The 15,485-nt window shown below is 38.4% G+C and overlaps 3 protein-coding genes across 14 annotated transcripts; 1 reads left to right on the forward strand and 2 right to left on the reverse strand.

Annotated features, from left to right (window-relative positions):
• Nucleotides 1-6,074: 6,074 nt before the first annotated feature.
• On the reverse strand, nt 6,075-12,212 carry LOC149051138 (uncharacterized). Of its 12 annotated transcripts, none has more exons than XR_016183007.1 (4): nt 12,018-12,163; nt 11,257-11,359; nt 7,459-7,717; nt 7,093-7,369 (listed from the first exon to the last, which is right to left on the reverse strand). XR_016183007.1 is itself a non-coding variant. In XM_089194194.1 (4 exons), the coding sequence occupies exons 1-3, from the start codon at nt 12,186-12,188 to the stop codon at nt 7,476-7,478; spliced, it is 456 nt and encodes a 151-aa protein (XP_089050320.1). In that variant the 5' UTR covers nt 12,189-12,212; the 3' UTR covers nt 7,093-7,366; nt 7,459-7,475. The 12 variants fall into 12 exon arrangements, 2 of the variants coding, with proteins under 2 accessions (XP_089050320.1, XP_089050315.1); XR_016183011.1 differs by having other exon boundaries at nt 7,093-7,366; nt 12,022-12,159; XR_016183010.1 differs by having other exon boundaries at nt 12,022-12,157.
• On the forward strand, nt 8,185-10,446 carry LOC149051139 (uncharacterized). Its single transcript, XM_089197828.1, has one exon. It carries the CDS (start codon nt 8,185-8,187, stop codon nt 10,444-10,446), a length of 2,262 nt encoding a protein of 753 aa, XP_089053954.1.
• Nucleotides 12,213-12,669: 457 nt separating the features above from the next.
• LOC149051140 (uncharacterized) lies at nt 12,670-13,771 on the reverse strand. The gene is made up of 2 exons (XM_089193839.1): nt 13,569-13,771; nt 12,670-13,472 (listed from the first exon to the last, which is right to left on the reverse strand). The coding sequence occupies exons 1-2, from the start codon at nt 13,618-13,620 to the stop codon at nt 12,670-12,672; spliced, it is 855 nt and encodes a 284-aa protein (XP_089049965.1). The 5' UTR covers nt 13,621-13,771.
• Nucleotides 13,772-15,485: the final 1,714 nt, after the last annotated feature.

A 15,485-nucleotide genomic window follows, 5' to 3' on the forward strand; every position in this document is an offset into this window, starting at 1 on the left:
TTTGAATAAGACTCAAGATCATCCATCTTATTATTATCAAATATTCTTTTAAGACTTTTTTCTTTTCATTTTTTTTCATTTTTTCATAACCCTTGAAGTTCACTCTCATCAACCCATGAGTTGAATTTTTCTGGGTAACTACTCCACTTCACGAGAGCTTTCCCTTTGCTCTTTCGAATAACCTTCTCAATTCGGAAAACATCTTGCTTTGCTCTCAACATCTCTTGTTCGTAGAAAGTGCCTTTGATCTCTTCCCCAAGCAGATCCTTCAACTTGTAAGTGATCGGGTTGGAATATTGAACCTCATCAACAACAAAAATCTCCTCTGTCCAATTCGGGGTGAATCCTTTGTCGAACACTTTTCGTTTGAATTTGGTGATACGAACATGATCACCAACAGTAAATTTTGGCTCAATTTTGACTTGTCTCAAATCACCAAAGAGATTCATAAAAACTTCATCCTCATTCTTTTTCTTGGAAGCCTCAACAGGTGACATCTTAATCGATCTATGTTTTCGATTGTTGTACTTCTCGACAATGTGTGGCAGGATGTCGAGATACTGTGTGTTGTTCTGAATGGTAAACTGCTTCCACATCTCGGTTTTGATCGTACGATTCCACCTCTCACAGACAGATGATTTCTCTTCATTCTCTGTCGAGTACATCTCAACACCTTTGCTCTTCATCAAGTTTTTGACATGACTGTTGTAATACTCTGATCCTTTATCAACCCAGAGCCTCTTCGGTACCCGCCCCTGGGTGAATATCTTTTTGAACCCCTCAGCCACACTCTCACCCTTTTTATTCTTCAACGGAACAATCCAACCGTATTTACTGAAGACATCCAAAACCATCAGCAGATAACGATAACCTTTATTCCACTTTGCAAACTTTTGCATCTCGACGAGATCAGAACACCAAATCTCATCAATTCCCTTGACATTAACCTGTCGTTTTCTAAAGTTTCGTCTCACCGGTCTATGCAACTCATCTGCTAATTCTTCTCGCCACCTTTGACTACTTTTTTTCAGCTTTTTTTTCCCAAACCCAGACCAAGCTTTTGTTTTGAGTTGATAATGTTTCTCGCAGCCCAATGGCCCCACTGCCTTTCGGAGAATGGTATCTCATCAAGAGCTTTGACCATCTTTCGATCAGCCACATTCTTACACTTCTTCGGATTAGTGCTGTTTGCACAGACACTATAATCAACATCATGTTGCATAGAGACAGCGTCCGTCGGACCTGTGGGTGGGTCATAGATCTCCAAAATCTCTCCTGTCATTGGATTGTATCGAACCTGATTTTCAAGGGGGTTGTACGGTCCTGTATACTTGTGCCCTGGAAGAGTCCAACCACCGTCCGGTTTTGGTAGTTTTCCGATAGCTTTGTGAATATCGATAAATCCTCCTGGCATTCCACCACTGATAAACCTTACCTTTGTACTACCACACTCTGCACACGTCGATTTGATCATTGGACGACCGTTCTTTGCAATCTCCCGTCTTTCACTCCCAGGTACGGAATCGGTCTTTTTTCTCTGTTTGACACAATAAATCTTCATCTTTTGAATAAATTCAATTTAAATTCGTTAAATTTTTTCATTGAAATTTTTCATGCATGTTTCTTTTATTTTGTCGAGGAAAAGAAATTCAAAAGGTTTAAGTCTTGAGAACAGATCTGGTTCAAAACTATTCTCACTAGCGATTAAACCTCGATGACGAGTCATTGTAGGTTTGTACACAATCAGATGAGAACAGTTCAATCTGATGTCAACAGGTGTCTTGTGATATGATTGACTCAGATACACCGGTGAGATCAAATGATGTCTTCCATCAATAAAATGCTTCAAGATCTTTTTCTGTACATCATTAGATGCAGCCATAAGATCGTCAAAAATCACAACCTTTCTATTCCCACTTTGATACTCTGTTGTGTCAAGAATTTCATCAGGGTTCATCACATGCAAAATCTCATACCCAAGTTTCTGTGAGTGTTGACGCATAATCTTTTGAAGATCTTGTATCAACTCTTGATGAGTGTTTGGTGTGTAGAGGTAAATCTCATCGTAAATGACAAGCGGTTCTCTCAACATATACATTAGGGTGTTTGTCTTTCCACTTCCACTCGGACCAGCGATCAGCATCCTATACTCTTCATCAAGAAAGTCAACACCAGGTACTCTGCTCTTTCGAGTTACACTTGAAGAAGGTGTATTTAATTTTGGAATTTTAACCATTTACTAATAGTTATACAAAGAAAATAATTGATAAAATTGTAAAACAGAAAGGAACACTTATCTCAAAAGATAAGCGACAAAAGTGTAATAACAGAAAGGAACACTTATCTCAAAAGATAAGTGTTAATATTGCAAAAGCAAAAAGATCATTTATCTCAAAAGATAAGTGTTAAAATTGCAAAAGCAAAAAGAACATTTATCTCAAAAAGATTTAAAAAAAAATTTTTTAAAGAAATGTTGATAATATTTAAGAATGCAACTCACAAGTCTCAATAAGCTTACCAAAAAGAATGTCATCTTCCACGATGCTGTTGTTAACAAATATGGTAATAAAAGTATCAAGATTGAGGTAAAGACTCCTCGACGAGAACGAGGACGAGGACCGTTGGTGATTGAATCTCCTCTTCTCTTCTCTTTCGGTGTGCAAAAGAGTGTGGATGAAGTTGAAAATCTCAACGGTTACTCAATTCCCACCTGTCTCTGGAGTGATTACAAAGAAACATCACAAAAAGAGCTTGACTTTTATGAAGGATTGAAAAAGATTGAAGAGCTGTGTTATCAACATCTTGAGAAGGAGTGTGGAATTGAAACTGCAGAAATGTTAAAAATCCCTTTGATTGAGAAAGATGAAAGACCACCCATTCTTTACTCAAAGCTCATTTTCTCCAAGAAGGCGGATAAGATACACACACTTTTTCACTCAAAAGGGATTGATAAAGTGAATCCATTTGATTATCTTGATCAATATTGCAAAGTGAAGATGTCGTTGATGATCGAGTCGATCTATATTAGTGATAAAACTGTAACGTTACAGATCAAGGTGAATGACATCTTTGTCAAACCACTTATAGAGAGACAAGTTTTGGTTACCCTTTCCCCATCTGATGATGAAGAAGAAGACTAAAGAAAAGGCTACATTTTTTCCTCTTTCAAAACGAAAGAGGAAAGTATTAATATTTATTTATGTCTCAAAACGTGTTGTGTAGTGCTTAAGTACTTTAGTGGATTGAAAGATTGGACATAGATCTGTGATTGTATCATCGATGAGTTTCACCTCATTGAGAAACTCTGCACTGTCGAACGGTCTTCCTCTCAGATAGGATCTCAGTTCAGTTAAGATCTTCTCATAGGTTGTAAAGGCGAATTTGCACATATCAATCTTTCTGTCAAACTTGTTCACATCAGTGTAAGTTTTCAGAAGGACACCGACGCCTGTTATTGTACCAAGCGGGATCGGGTTCATAGTCAACCCTCCAATGATTGCTCCGATAACAATGAGTGAGGTGCTTCCCAAACTACAGAGAAGACTCTTTCGTTTGAATCCTTTGAAGGTCTTTCTCGAGCACCACCACTTCTTGTGATAGTATTTGTAAAGATCTTTGAGCTTATCGATCTTATCTTTCCCTATTGAGTAATCGATATGGTTGAAGTTGAAAATGGTTGCGTCAGTCATTTAAAAGTTTTTCATAAAAAATTTTCGTAAAAAATTATCAATCTTGTTTTGCAATTCCGATGTAGCTGAATCCCAATCCATCAAGTTTTGTATTATTATGGTCTGTCTCTATTTTTAGTGATGTATTTGCTTGGAAATAAAACATTACTGTGTTCATTGTTGTCTTCCACATGGAGGAAGTGTTTTCAAGTGGAAGTATAAGACCGCCACTATTAGTATTTGTTGCCACAAATTCATTACCTAAAATGAACTTGAGATTTGATGCTTGTACACTTGCAAAACCATCGATGTATGTGATAAGATACAGACCAGCATTATTGACAATAAGTTTTGTTTTATCACTTGAATTCACCGTGAAATCAGCATTATCACTCTTTGAAACGTTGGTGTTATGTTGTGGTGTTCCATTCACATAAAACTCTACAGTTTTTAGATTATTATGTGCTAGGTTTCCTCTATACCAAATTTTTTTTGTTCTTGTATCAACATATTTCTTGGTTGTTGGGTTCTTATCCGTCGTTGGTTCATCACTCAAAACTGTTTCCGGGTAAAGGTTGAGTTTGCCATTGTCCAAAGAGTACCATCGATCATAAACTTCAACCGGTATGTCGTTATGATAACCTTTTGTACCATAGAGTACCACCCAGATATCTAATTTTTGATCATATGCCTGACCTTGTTTGAATTTGAATACAAGATCCCACATCAAATAATTTGGTGTTGCACTACTCCATTTTGTTAGATGTACAAGAGTTCGAATGTGATTTGAAAATCGATTTGATCGTTGTGTTCTAATTGTCTCAACAGAACTTGTAGCAGTCACCTTGGTTTTGGTATAGTCAATTTTACTAGATTCCCACCACACTTCACAGACAACCGTGTATTCTGATTTTGCTGCAGAATACATATTGACACCAAATCTGCTTGAATAATAACCTTTTGATGAATCAAGTGATAATTCAAAAGGTTTTACTTTCTTATCGAATTCATGGAAGTCTTTGGTAGTCATTGTTTTCCCAGCGATATCATCTTCATCACTAAATTGACTATCATTCATCATGTAATCCAGATCATTTTTCAACTTGGTACTGACACTATGAGATAATTGGTTGTTCACATGTGTGTCTACATATGTTTTATTACAAAGATCACTTCCACTTGTCGGTACAGCTGAATTGATCGCTTTATTGTTTCCTAGGTTAAGATTACCAGTCATAGATTGAGAACCATTTCTTAAAATAACAGCACTTGAATCTGATTTTTTTACTATACTTGTGTTGAATGTTGTTGTGTCAACCTTTTTATTGAGTTCAGTGTTCAACTTATTCAAATTGATAACACTGGTTCCATTAGCTGGTTGATCTGAAATACCTGTTATTTGTCTGTCAAAACGACCAGCACCTATGAAATTTAAAGCTTTTTGAATACTACCACCTTTTGTTTTGTCGAGATAGTTTGAAAGATTAACTGCAGGCCCTAGAGGACCTCTAGGGCCTCTGTCACCCTTTGGACCAGAAGGTCCTTGTGAACCGGTATCTCCTTTTTGTCCTTGTGGTCCTGTATCTCCTTTTTGTCCTTGTGAACCTGTATCTCCCTTTGGACCTTGTAGGCCAGTATCCCCCTTTGGACCAGAAGATCCTTGTGATCCCGTATCTCCTTTTTGTCCTTGTGGACCGGTATCACCCTTTGAACCTGTATCACCCTTTGGTCCAGCAGGTCCTTGTGGACCCGTATCTCCCTTTGAACCAGAAGGTCCTTGTGGACCTGTATCACCCTTTGGACCGGAAGGGCCTTGTGGTCCTGCGTCTCCTTTTTGTCCTTTTGGACCTGGTGGTCCTTCAGGTCCTTCTTTGCCTTTTTGCTTGTGAGCAATTTGATGATAACCGTCAGAGTAAGTCATTGTTTTATATAATATATCACAAAAATTTGTGATATATTTTTAATGATTCTAAATCTCTTTGAAATATTTTTCTCAGGCACGTTAAGGCATGGTTACAACGTGAAAACGAGGCAAAAAAATTATTTTTTCATTCCAGGCCGTTGTAGAAGATCAAATTTAACAAAATTTGGCGAGGTTATTACTATGGAAATTATGTATCACACCATGCAATATCATTGCCATAGCAACCATAATTAAATTATAGTCACCCTTGACGACACCCAAATTAATTACCTTACTTTGAATTGAAATGGGGCAAACCAAATCTTCAAGATTTGAATCAAGTTCGCCCAAACCGTATTTAGGAATAGTTAATTCATAAGAGTTAGCCCTGCAAAGGCGTCGGAATCAGCCATATGTCCGTGGATGAATAGGTAAAAGTCAGGAAATCGTCACGGCAGCAGTTTGGAGGGTCTTTGCGTTAAATTCTTAATGGTTACGAGCTTTGGGGTCAACATTGCAAGGCTAAAACAAGAAGAAGAAGTTCAGCAGAACTAACGTATGTTAAAATTTTTCACACTTGAATCGATTTTCTTTCCCCCATGGCGCAAAATAGGTCGTCACTCGACAATGTTCCGATTCGGACGCCATTTTATTTCACGGCCGTTGGGAGACTGAAACAGAAACTTCGAATCTCTCTCCCCTGGGGAAGAATTTAATTGTATTTATGCCCTTTTTCTGGGGGATATGGTGAAATGAACTGTGGACTAAAAAGCAGACTTCAAGATGGCGGTCGAAGGAGAGGATTCTTCAAGCTCTCGAATTAAGATTAAATCGGGTCGTTTTTAACTTTAGGGTGCCTAACAGCCATTTACAGTGTTCTTCTAGGCTACAAAATACATTTCAAGGTAGTGTTTTCTTAATATTTCCGTAATTCTTTAATAAAAAAATCGACGAAGAATGGCAATGGTCCATTCAAACCTTCGTAGACTTTATATTAGTTCATGAATGAATAAAGTGGCAAACGCGGCTCGTATTACATGTTACATGAGCTCCTTAGTTTATGGCGCGCAATTTGTCTTAAATTTCGAGCAGTTAGCTAGTTCAAGTAGCAGCGTGGAGAGTTCCAACTTGTGTTTAATTAGAACACAATATCAAATCCCATATCCTCTGCCAAGGCAACAAAGATGTCTTTAAAGATTGACTGTGCTTGGGCAAGAGTGTTTCTTAGAGAAACTAAAAGTTTAAGCAAAACTGAAAGGATTCCCGGTGAAGGAAATACAAAGTTTGCTGCTAGATTGCTCCAAGATATTTAAAATCTTCAATGAACATTTTCAAGAATACCCTGGGCTACACATAAAACGGGAACACTTCATGCGGCATTACAGAACCATTGATGAAAAATTTTACAACTGGAGAAGTAAAACCGAAAAAGAAGCATACCTAACAGCATTTTCCTCAATGAACTGGAATGAGGGCAAAGTAATTAGTAAAGAAGGGAAAAAAGATCACTCATTGACCAGCTGCCAGGCCTGCCTTTTATTCAACTCTCAATTACAATCTACCTTCCCTATAAGTAAGTTTTGCAGAGGTGCTAGGAAAGGACCTCTGACTGAACTTAACACAAATGTCAAGAGACAATGTCAGAGAGAACCTAAGGTCACAAAAAGGAAATTAAAAAGCATTGGGGAAGCAATATATGCCACTTACAATGAAAAATGCCAGGAAAACTTTCAAAAATCACTAAGTGACATTCTAGTGCTTTTCCCTGAAGCGGGTCTTCAAAAGAAGCCTTCACCTGCTGAAAAGAAAAAAATGAAGAGAAATGAGCGAAGGCAAACAAAAAAAGAACTAGAGACCAAAATGTCACAAAATGACAGTGCAGTTCACCTTAGCCTTCGTCAGTCTTACAGTTCAAGACAAATCCAAAGAATGGCCCTGTCCTTTGAAACCTTTGAAGAGGCGGAGGAGAGAGCAAAAACGACCCCACCAAAGGTCAGGGAACGATCCCACACAGCTTCACTTGCTAACATAGAAGGAAAGTTGGACCAGCTACTTGCAGATGTAGAGTCATGGCCTGATGGTCCTCCAAACTGGTCAGAAAAAGCCAGAATGTACAACATCAAAACCAAGGGAAGTGATTCGACACCTGGCAATGGAGGGCAATTAGTCAAAGCCTTTTTAAACTCAAACAAAGTAGACATTACCCGATTTAAGCCCCCATCAGAAGTGCATCTCAATTCAGAGGATGGCCTTACAGGTAAAAAAAGTGGTAAATTTGTAACTAAGCCGACAGTGGAGAGTTACATCTCTGCTATATCATTTATAAGTGAAAGAAATTGTGTATTAGGATTGAACAAAATTTGATTTATTAATTAAAGAACAGTGAGATTTAAGAGTTAAAATTTAGAATTTAGAAGTAGAACAAGAAGGCCTAAAGTAATAAGAATGCATACAACAGTCTAAGTCAAGTTAATGATGAATATGTGACCCTATAATACTTTCATGGGTTTTTTTCATTTCTCTAGCCTCATGTAAGGTTTGATTAATTTTCCAGGATTCAGGGTACGCAGAGCTATGAAGAAGCAAAAGGGGGGAGAAATTTCTGTGCCTGTGATGCAATCAAATAAACAACTCAAGCAAAGCATCCATGAGGGAATAGAGAGTGGCAAATTCAACATAGGAGAGCCAGTGATAGAAAGAGAGATTACCAAATTGGCTATAAATGCACAGGGAGAGATAGAGCAGAAGAAATGCCACTTGCAAGCAAGGAAAATTCCCTTCCAAGACATTAGAAAAGAAGCATTGATTAAAAACGAAGACCTCCTTCGAATAAAAAATGATGCATTTTATGAAGAGCTCAGTGAAAGCGAGATTCGTGCAGAGCTAGAAAAGATCAGTGAGGATATAAGGGGAACACATGATGAAATCAAACAAAGGCTGAAAAGCTTTCAGCGGAAGAGGCATTGGCTGATTTGGCATGACCATTCAACCCTTTCAAATTATGGTCACATGCTCTTTTGTGTGAGAGAGATGTATGACCCAGCAATTCATTTCTCTGATGCAGAAGCTAGAGTTCAATATGGAAAAGATGTGGATGTCCAGGCAACAGTGGAGAGGCCCTATCTGTATATGCTGGGGCAGAGCAGTTCCAGTATTGAAGATCAGATAAAATTTGTTCCAGCCAGACATGATGATTTAGTAAATTTAACCCAAAAAGTGAAAACAGAGGAGGATGTTGAAGTAGAAGATGAGATGAGATTCATGAATGGAGACAACCCTGCAGCAAACTTCGAATGCGGAAATCAGCATGGAGGGCATTATGGTTGCCCAGATTGTGATGGGCATTTAAGCATGTGCCACGATCTAGATTACATGGCCCAAAGAAAGTACAGAACATTGACCGAACGGCAACAGCTGGTGTTAGCAGGAAGGAAAGGAAAAGAGGCAAAACAACTCCTGAACCCATTTAAAGATCTCAAGGTCAACGAGCTACGAGCTGAAATTGAAGCAAGAGGACTTGGAGATTCAGACAAAACGAAACCAGAACTTGCAAAAATTTTAAATGAAGAACTTGGAGGGGCAACAAGAATTCCAGCACTGTTGTTTGGGGATGAGAGTGTTTCTGTGGAAAGTCTCAACCTCCAGTCCTATGAGGTACTGTGTTTTGAAGCTCTTCACTGCTCCATGAATCACATTAAAAACATTCTGGAAGAAATCCCACATCACATTTCTGACATCGATACACTGATAAAACTTAAAGAAATACTGGCTGTCCAACTTAACAAAGAGAAAAAACGAGGAGTAGATTATCGCAAGACACTAATCTACTTAACTATAGCCCCTTACCAGACAACAACCCATGATGTGAGAGCTTTGCTGGCCACCCTGTGCGAAATGGTGGAAATTTTTTATGCCCAGGACAGAAAGAGGTCACCAAAGTTGATATTAAGGTTGCATAACCTGTGTTGGAGGCATGCAATTTTGTGCCGAAAAGTGATGACCCCAACTAGAGCCTTAACAAGCAGAAAGCTCTTTGGCATATACTTCCATGCATGTGTATCTCATTCCGCCTTTCTTCTTCGTCTTGCTTCACACCGTTCAACTAATGCAGAAATGTTTGAGAGGTTGTTTGAGGAGCTGACTGACATCACCAGGAAGACCTGGAACAACCGAGTTGAAAGCTTAGTGAGCAATGCAGTTCTGCATATGCAAGCAGAGAAGACTTTAGGAGGAAACACAGCTGTGACCTGCATCATCAGGCAAGAAAAGGAAATCAGCAACATCAGCAAAGCCCTACCAAAGCTGGGAAACACAGTTTTACCCAAAGATGTCATCAACACACATGCTAGGCACTGGGAGGCTCACCTTCAGTCTATTGCTGACTTCCTCGTACCGGGAGAAGGAGTTTGGTGGAGAGAAATTGAGGATGAAGACTGTATTGAGTTCTTTGATGGTCCTGAGGAAATTGAATTCAGGGAGCAAGGACCTTCCCTTCACCACTTTCGCTCCTCCAATATCAGAATGGAGAAAATTTTCCTTCAACACTGCTGGGAAGAATGCATTCAAAGCGGAATCAAAATCCCAGCTACCAGAATTCCCAATGAAGAAAACCATAATGGAGAAGAATGCATGCAACAGAATCTGCCAGTTCAAGATCAGTCATTTGAGAGTGATGGTGAATGTGAAGAAGAAGCTGAAGATACAACTCTATTAATTGATGAAGAAGAGAGTACTGAAAACCTAGAAAATAATCAGATTCTGGAACCACAGCAGCTGAGTGAAACAGTGCAAAATGAGACAGGTGAACCACTGGCTAAGAAACCAAAATTATCTGAAGATTTTTTACCATCCAGCAAAACACCAAAAGTTTTGTAAACTTTGTCCTGTTTACTAGGGATAGAACTCTGACGAACGAGACTCAATTAAACTGTTTTATTTCGCTCTCGTATTCGCTTATTTACATCAGGTGTGTAAAAAGCTACTCTGCAAAATTTGTAAGAAATCACTCTCTTATACGATATTTTCTGCATTTTGATTGGTTGTTGCCGAGTACTGATTTAAAAGGGTCATTCAAGGTTGCGTTAATTATGTAAACCATTCAATGTCCATAGTGTTCGCACTCATCATCTGACATGTGTCACGCACGAATCAAAGTCTCCGACAAAAGCTCTTTCAGAGATTCTTGGCACAACCAAAGATGTTATGTTATATGAAAAACTTAAAAAAAATGCAACAAAAAATTCAAGCTCAAGATACCACAAAGAACACTCCTTAAATCACCTGGCACACATTCAAGTACAAGTTCTAAAGAAATACAAGGACATAAATGAAGCAATTACTGAGTGGTCAGCCAACTTCAAGAAAGTCTTCAAAAAAAATCCCACAGAAAACCACATGAAAAAAGATCCAGTTATAGCAAAAACATGGAGGAAAAATAAAGTTGCCACTGAGCTACTGAAAATATGGAAGATCACCATTCACCTTCCTAAATAAACACTTCAAATATTCAATGTTTTAACGTATAATACATGCTGATATTTTGTGATTTGCATAATGTTTTTCCAAGCCCTGAAAATAATTAATATTTACAGTCCTCAACATTAAGTCCAAAGAAAAGCTTTCTTCAGTGGGTTCCACATGTACTGTAAGCATGAAAAAGCACCAAAAAAAAAATTTAATACATACTATTTTGAGGAACTTTAGTATAACAATCCAACTGATAAATATGAGTATCCTACATGTATGTAGATCTGGAACATAACTGAAGGCAATGTAGCGTGGTAGAAATCTAAAAAAGAACAGCAACAACATGATTAATCATGTTGCAATGTTTAATTTTGTACAGCAATTTTTAAGTCATCAATTCATTTATGCTTCTAAAGGATTCATTGAACAAAATGAGCTCAAAATGTAACATTTGCCAAGTGCATGATGAATAATGTCGAGCAAATTAAATCTGCTCAAGTGATTTTGAAACTAATGACTGTATTGTTAGTTCTCATGGTTAACTTTCATATTAGGACTTTTGATAAAAGGGCAATGGTTCACCAGAATTCTTTTTTCAGAACTAAATCATAAATTCCTTTACGAAACATGATTTTAACTTAAGCTAACAAAATGCTTTTCTTTTTACAAATGTCCCTTTCTCTCCACGTTTGTAAGTTGGACCTTAACACAGGATACGCTGATCAAAAGAAAGATTCTCTAACAACACAAAACAATTTCAATTTCTCACGCTTCGTCCGAAACATATTGAATTAAAAAAGCGTGGAACTAAATTAACACCTGCTCGGCGATGAAAGTAAGCTTTCCTGTCGGTCAACAAACGCATAAAGCCTAGAATGATCTAGTCTGATCGAACTCACACTGAATTCAATCGAAGGACGCATAACAAGGAACACCTTTAAACAACGTTAAAAAGGAAGCAGTGATAAAAAATTTCTTACCTACATATTCTTCCCAAGTGATTCCAGACCTCTAACACAAACAAGCCTCAGAATATAAGAGAGCGACAGAGTTTCCGAAACTTCGATGTGCCACAATGTCCGCCATCTTTGCCGCCATTTTGAAATGTTTTTCTCCAGGCGCGATTGACTTCGCGGGGGGGATTTTATCATCCAGAGCCATGCCTTAACGAGCCCGAGTTTGATAAAACGTTCGTTCGAAAAGGTGTCACTGTATGATAGTGGTTCTGTCACTTCGTTGAAGACAGAGTACAAACTTTGATGTGCGAGATGTGGTTTCATCCTTCGACTTATTTCATTCAAAAAGAAGAGGCAATAGTAACCACACAAGACACTTGTAAAGTCTTGATAATGTGTGCTGTTGAATGTGTAACCAACTCGATGTTTTTCGCAAAGCATCAACACCTCTTGTGGTGGAGCAAGACCGAAACTGTCAAAGTACAAGATGAGATCAGAACCGAAAAACATCGCCACCCAGTGTGAACCAGGCTCATCTGACTCGTTCAGATTGATAACAAAAGAGTGTCGTGGAGTGCAATCTTTTATTTGATCTCTGGATATCACCCCACCGAAGTTTGGAATCTTGAGATATTCAACCCAGTTTTGAATGTCAAGGTTTGTGATTGGTATATTTTTAAAAGGTGGTCTTTTCACAATATGTTTCCGAGGATTGGTATTCCGTTGAAGGGAGAGTCTTTTCCCAGCAACAGTCCTTGTCCTTTCTGCTTTTTTTTCCCTTTTTTCCCCCTCTTCCGATTATTGGTACAGGAGGATCCATCATAGTCGGTGGAAACCAAACTGGTCTGTTTTGCAATCCCATGCCAGTCGTGCCTGGGGCATACCCGTTCATATGCATACCTCTTCCGGTTCCACTTCCAGTCAACGCTCTTAGAAGTATTGGCACACCGATTGAAGCGAGTAGAGTGCCGAGAAAACCACCACTTTGTCTCTTTGTTGGTTTTATTTTCAAATCATTACCACTCTCAAGAGCAATTGCAATGTCTCGTTTCTGCTTTTCGGAGAGACGGTTTTCAAAAGGTAAAAGCTGTGAGATCTTTGAATGTGGAATAATCATACCACCTGACTGACCAGCACCGAGAATCTTGTCAGTAGCAAAATTGCCCACACTTGAAAGTGCTCCTGTCGCGAGGGATGGGAGAATTTTTGTGGCGATATTCATTGCTTTTGGTAAAAGCTTTGTACCAATATTCAGGAGTGAAGAAAAGAGGCTGCCACCTTTTTGTGCAACCTTTGTTATCTGCGTCTTGCTGATTTTTAGGTCCACTCCTTTTCCAACTCCTTTCGCTCTCTGAATCTTCTTTATCTGTGTCTGTGTCAACATCATCTCATCAGAACCAGTCAGTTCGTTGTGTGAGAGACGTAGAGTGATGGGTGATTTTTCTTTGAAAGCCTTGGCAAGTTTCATTCTCTGATTATCTGAAAGTGTTACACCATATGCAATGTAATGAGTCGTCATCTTTTTATTATGCGTATCACATAATAAAAATAAAAAAAAAGACAAAGTCAACTTACTTCCTGATGAGTGCTTTTCCACCCATAACTTCAACACTGATTTCCTCCTCATGGAGAATCAATGCATAGATGTGATAGTCTGCGTTGGGAGTGTCGTTGAGACTGTACTCGAAATCTAGACCTGTTGTTAATTTTTGAATATCTTCTTCTTTTCGTGTCAGATCAAAGTAAAGTATTCCATAGAGATCTTGAAACCGTTTCAAATCAATTGTTGAACCGAACAGATCATTACTTACAAACTTTACATAGTCTAAAAGATCTCTCCATGCTCTTGTTAGCTCGCTGTTTGGATCAAGCTGTTGATCAGGATACTTTTCACCACCCTGTAGTTGAAGTTGAGCCTTTGTAAAGTATCTCGCATTTGCGATGTTGAACGTGTTGAACACAAACATATTCTGTTCCTGATCGCTAAGCTTGGCTCCATTCAGAACCCAAATAAAAACATGTTTCGGTCTTTCGACAGCCCTTGTAATTCTAAATGTTCCATTTTTCTGTCGAAGTGGACCTGAATCGACAATTTGTTCTTTCAGATAAGACCATCTGTACGGTTTGAGAAACTTTTCTATATATGTCTTCTCTCCGAGATCATTCAATTTAATGAATGGTACCCACAAACGAAATTTTGTCACGATGTATCTACCAGCCGCAGCAGCATTTGCTCTGAACAACACATTTGCGTCATCTTCAAGTCTTACCTCAATATTAACCTTTGCATTGGGTGGAATGCGCTCTTCCAAAGAGTCAAAGAAGCCAAATCGGTTGAGTGGTAGATGGATGTTGTTCTCTGCACCTGCGGTGAGAAGAGTCTTTCTCTTTGTAAACCCTTTATTGTAATTAGTGTTGTCTGTTGGTGTTACCTGTTGCGCATTCCCATCAAGAGCAAGCGTTGTATACTTTTGTATGACTGCGCCGGTGGCTGTGTCGGGGTAGTAAAATTGACGAGGACCTACTCTTTTAGAATGCTCTTCTGAAAACTCGGTGAGATTCTTTACATTGGTAACGTGATTTGCATTTGATAAATCGAGAACTCTCGCACTCTCAAACCCAGCTTTGATGTCTTTTATCAGACTAAAACCTCCATTGATCGTTGCTGCTGCATCAGCCGCAGCGAAGGTTGTGTTGTCCATCTTTGTGATTTTGAAATCCATTTCAAAATAAGCATTGTACCAGTCAGCAACAGTGTCTGATGATGTTATTGCGTCAACAGTGAACTTGTAGCTATTCTTATTTTGATATGTGTTATTCGCTGGAGTTTGGAGTGGAGTATCAAGGTCATATGAATAATATTCATACCTCTTGGAAAGTTTTGCACTTCGTAAAGACGACATTTTAAAATTAGGAAGATATTTTTTTTTATAAAAAAAGTTCGTCAAAGTCGTCGAAGAGATCTTCTTTTTTACTTTTATTTGTTGGTGGTGAAAGTGTTGACCATTTTGACTTTGACTTTTTATCTTTCTGTAATTCCTTCATAAGCTGTTCTCCTTTGTCTTCTTTGTGTGATTGTAGGTTGACTTGAGGTTTGTCTGTTTTTGTGAACTTGTTGTAAATCTTTTCACCGATTAACTGTCCCGTCTTTTCACCGATTTGTTCTGCTCCTTTCTCAAACGCTTTCGTAGCTGCTTTTTTAGCTATCTCCTTTGCCGCTTTCCCTGTAAGCTTTTCGGCTACCTTCATTCCAACATTTTTGAGAGTGTCAAATATTCCTTCACCCTCTTGAAGTGCTTGATCGTTATCGAGATTGTATAAGGTGTATTTTCCATTTGCATCTTTTTTCATTTGCTTTCGAACCATTTTATTTCAAGTGTATGAAATAAAATATCTGTTTATTTTATTTTATAAGAAGTGTTAATGAGACAGAAATTCCGTTGAGATCGATCGGTCTGTTCAGTGAATCAGTGATGTAGATTCGCAAATCTT

This window comes from Pocillopora damicornis, chromosome 2 (genome assembly GCF_964200805.1).
Source record: "Pocillopora damicornis chromosome 2, jaPocDami1.2, whole genome shotgun sequence".
Lineage (NCBI taxonomy): Eukaryota > Metazoa > Cnidaria > Anthozoa > Scleractinia > Pocilloporidae > Pocillopora > Pocillopora damicornis.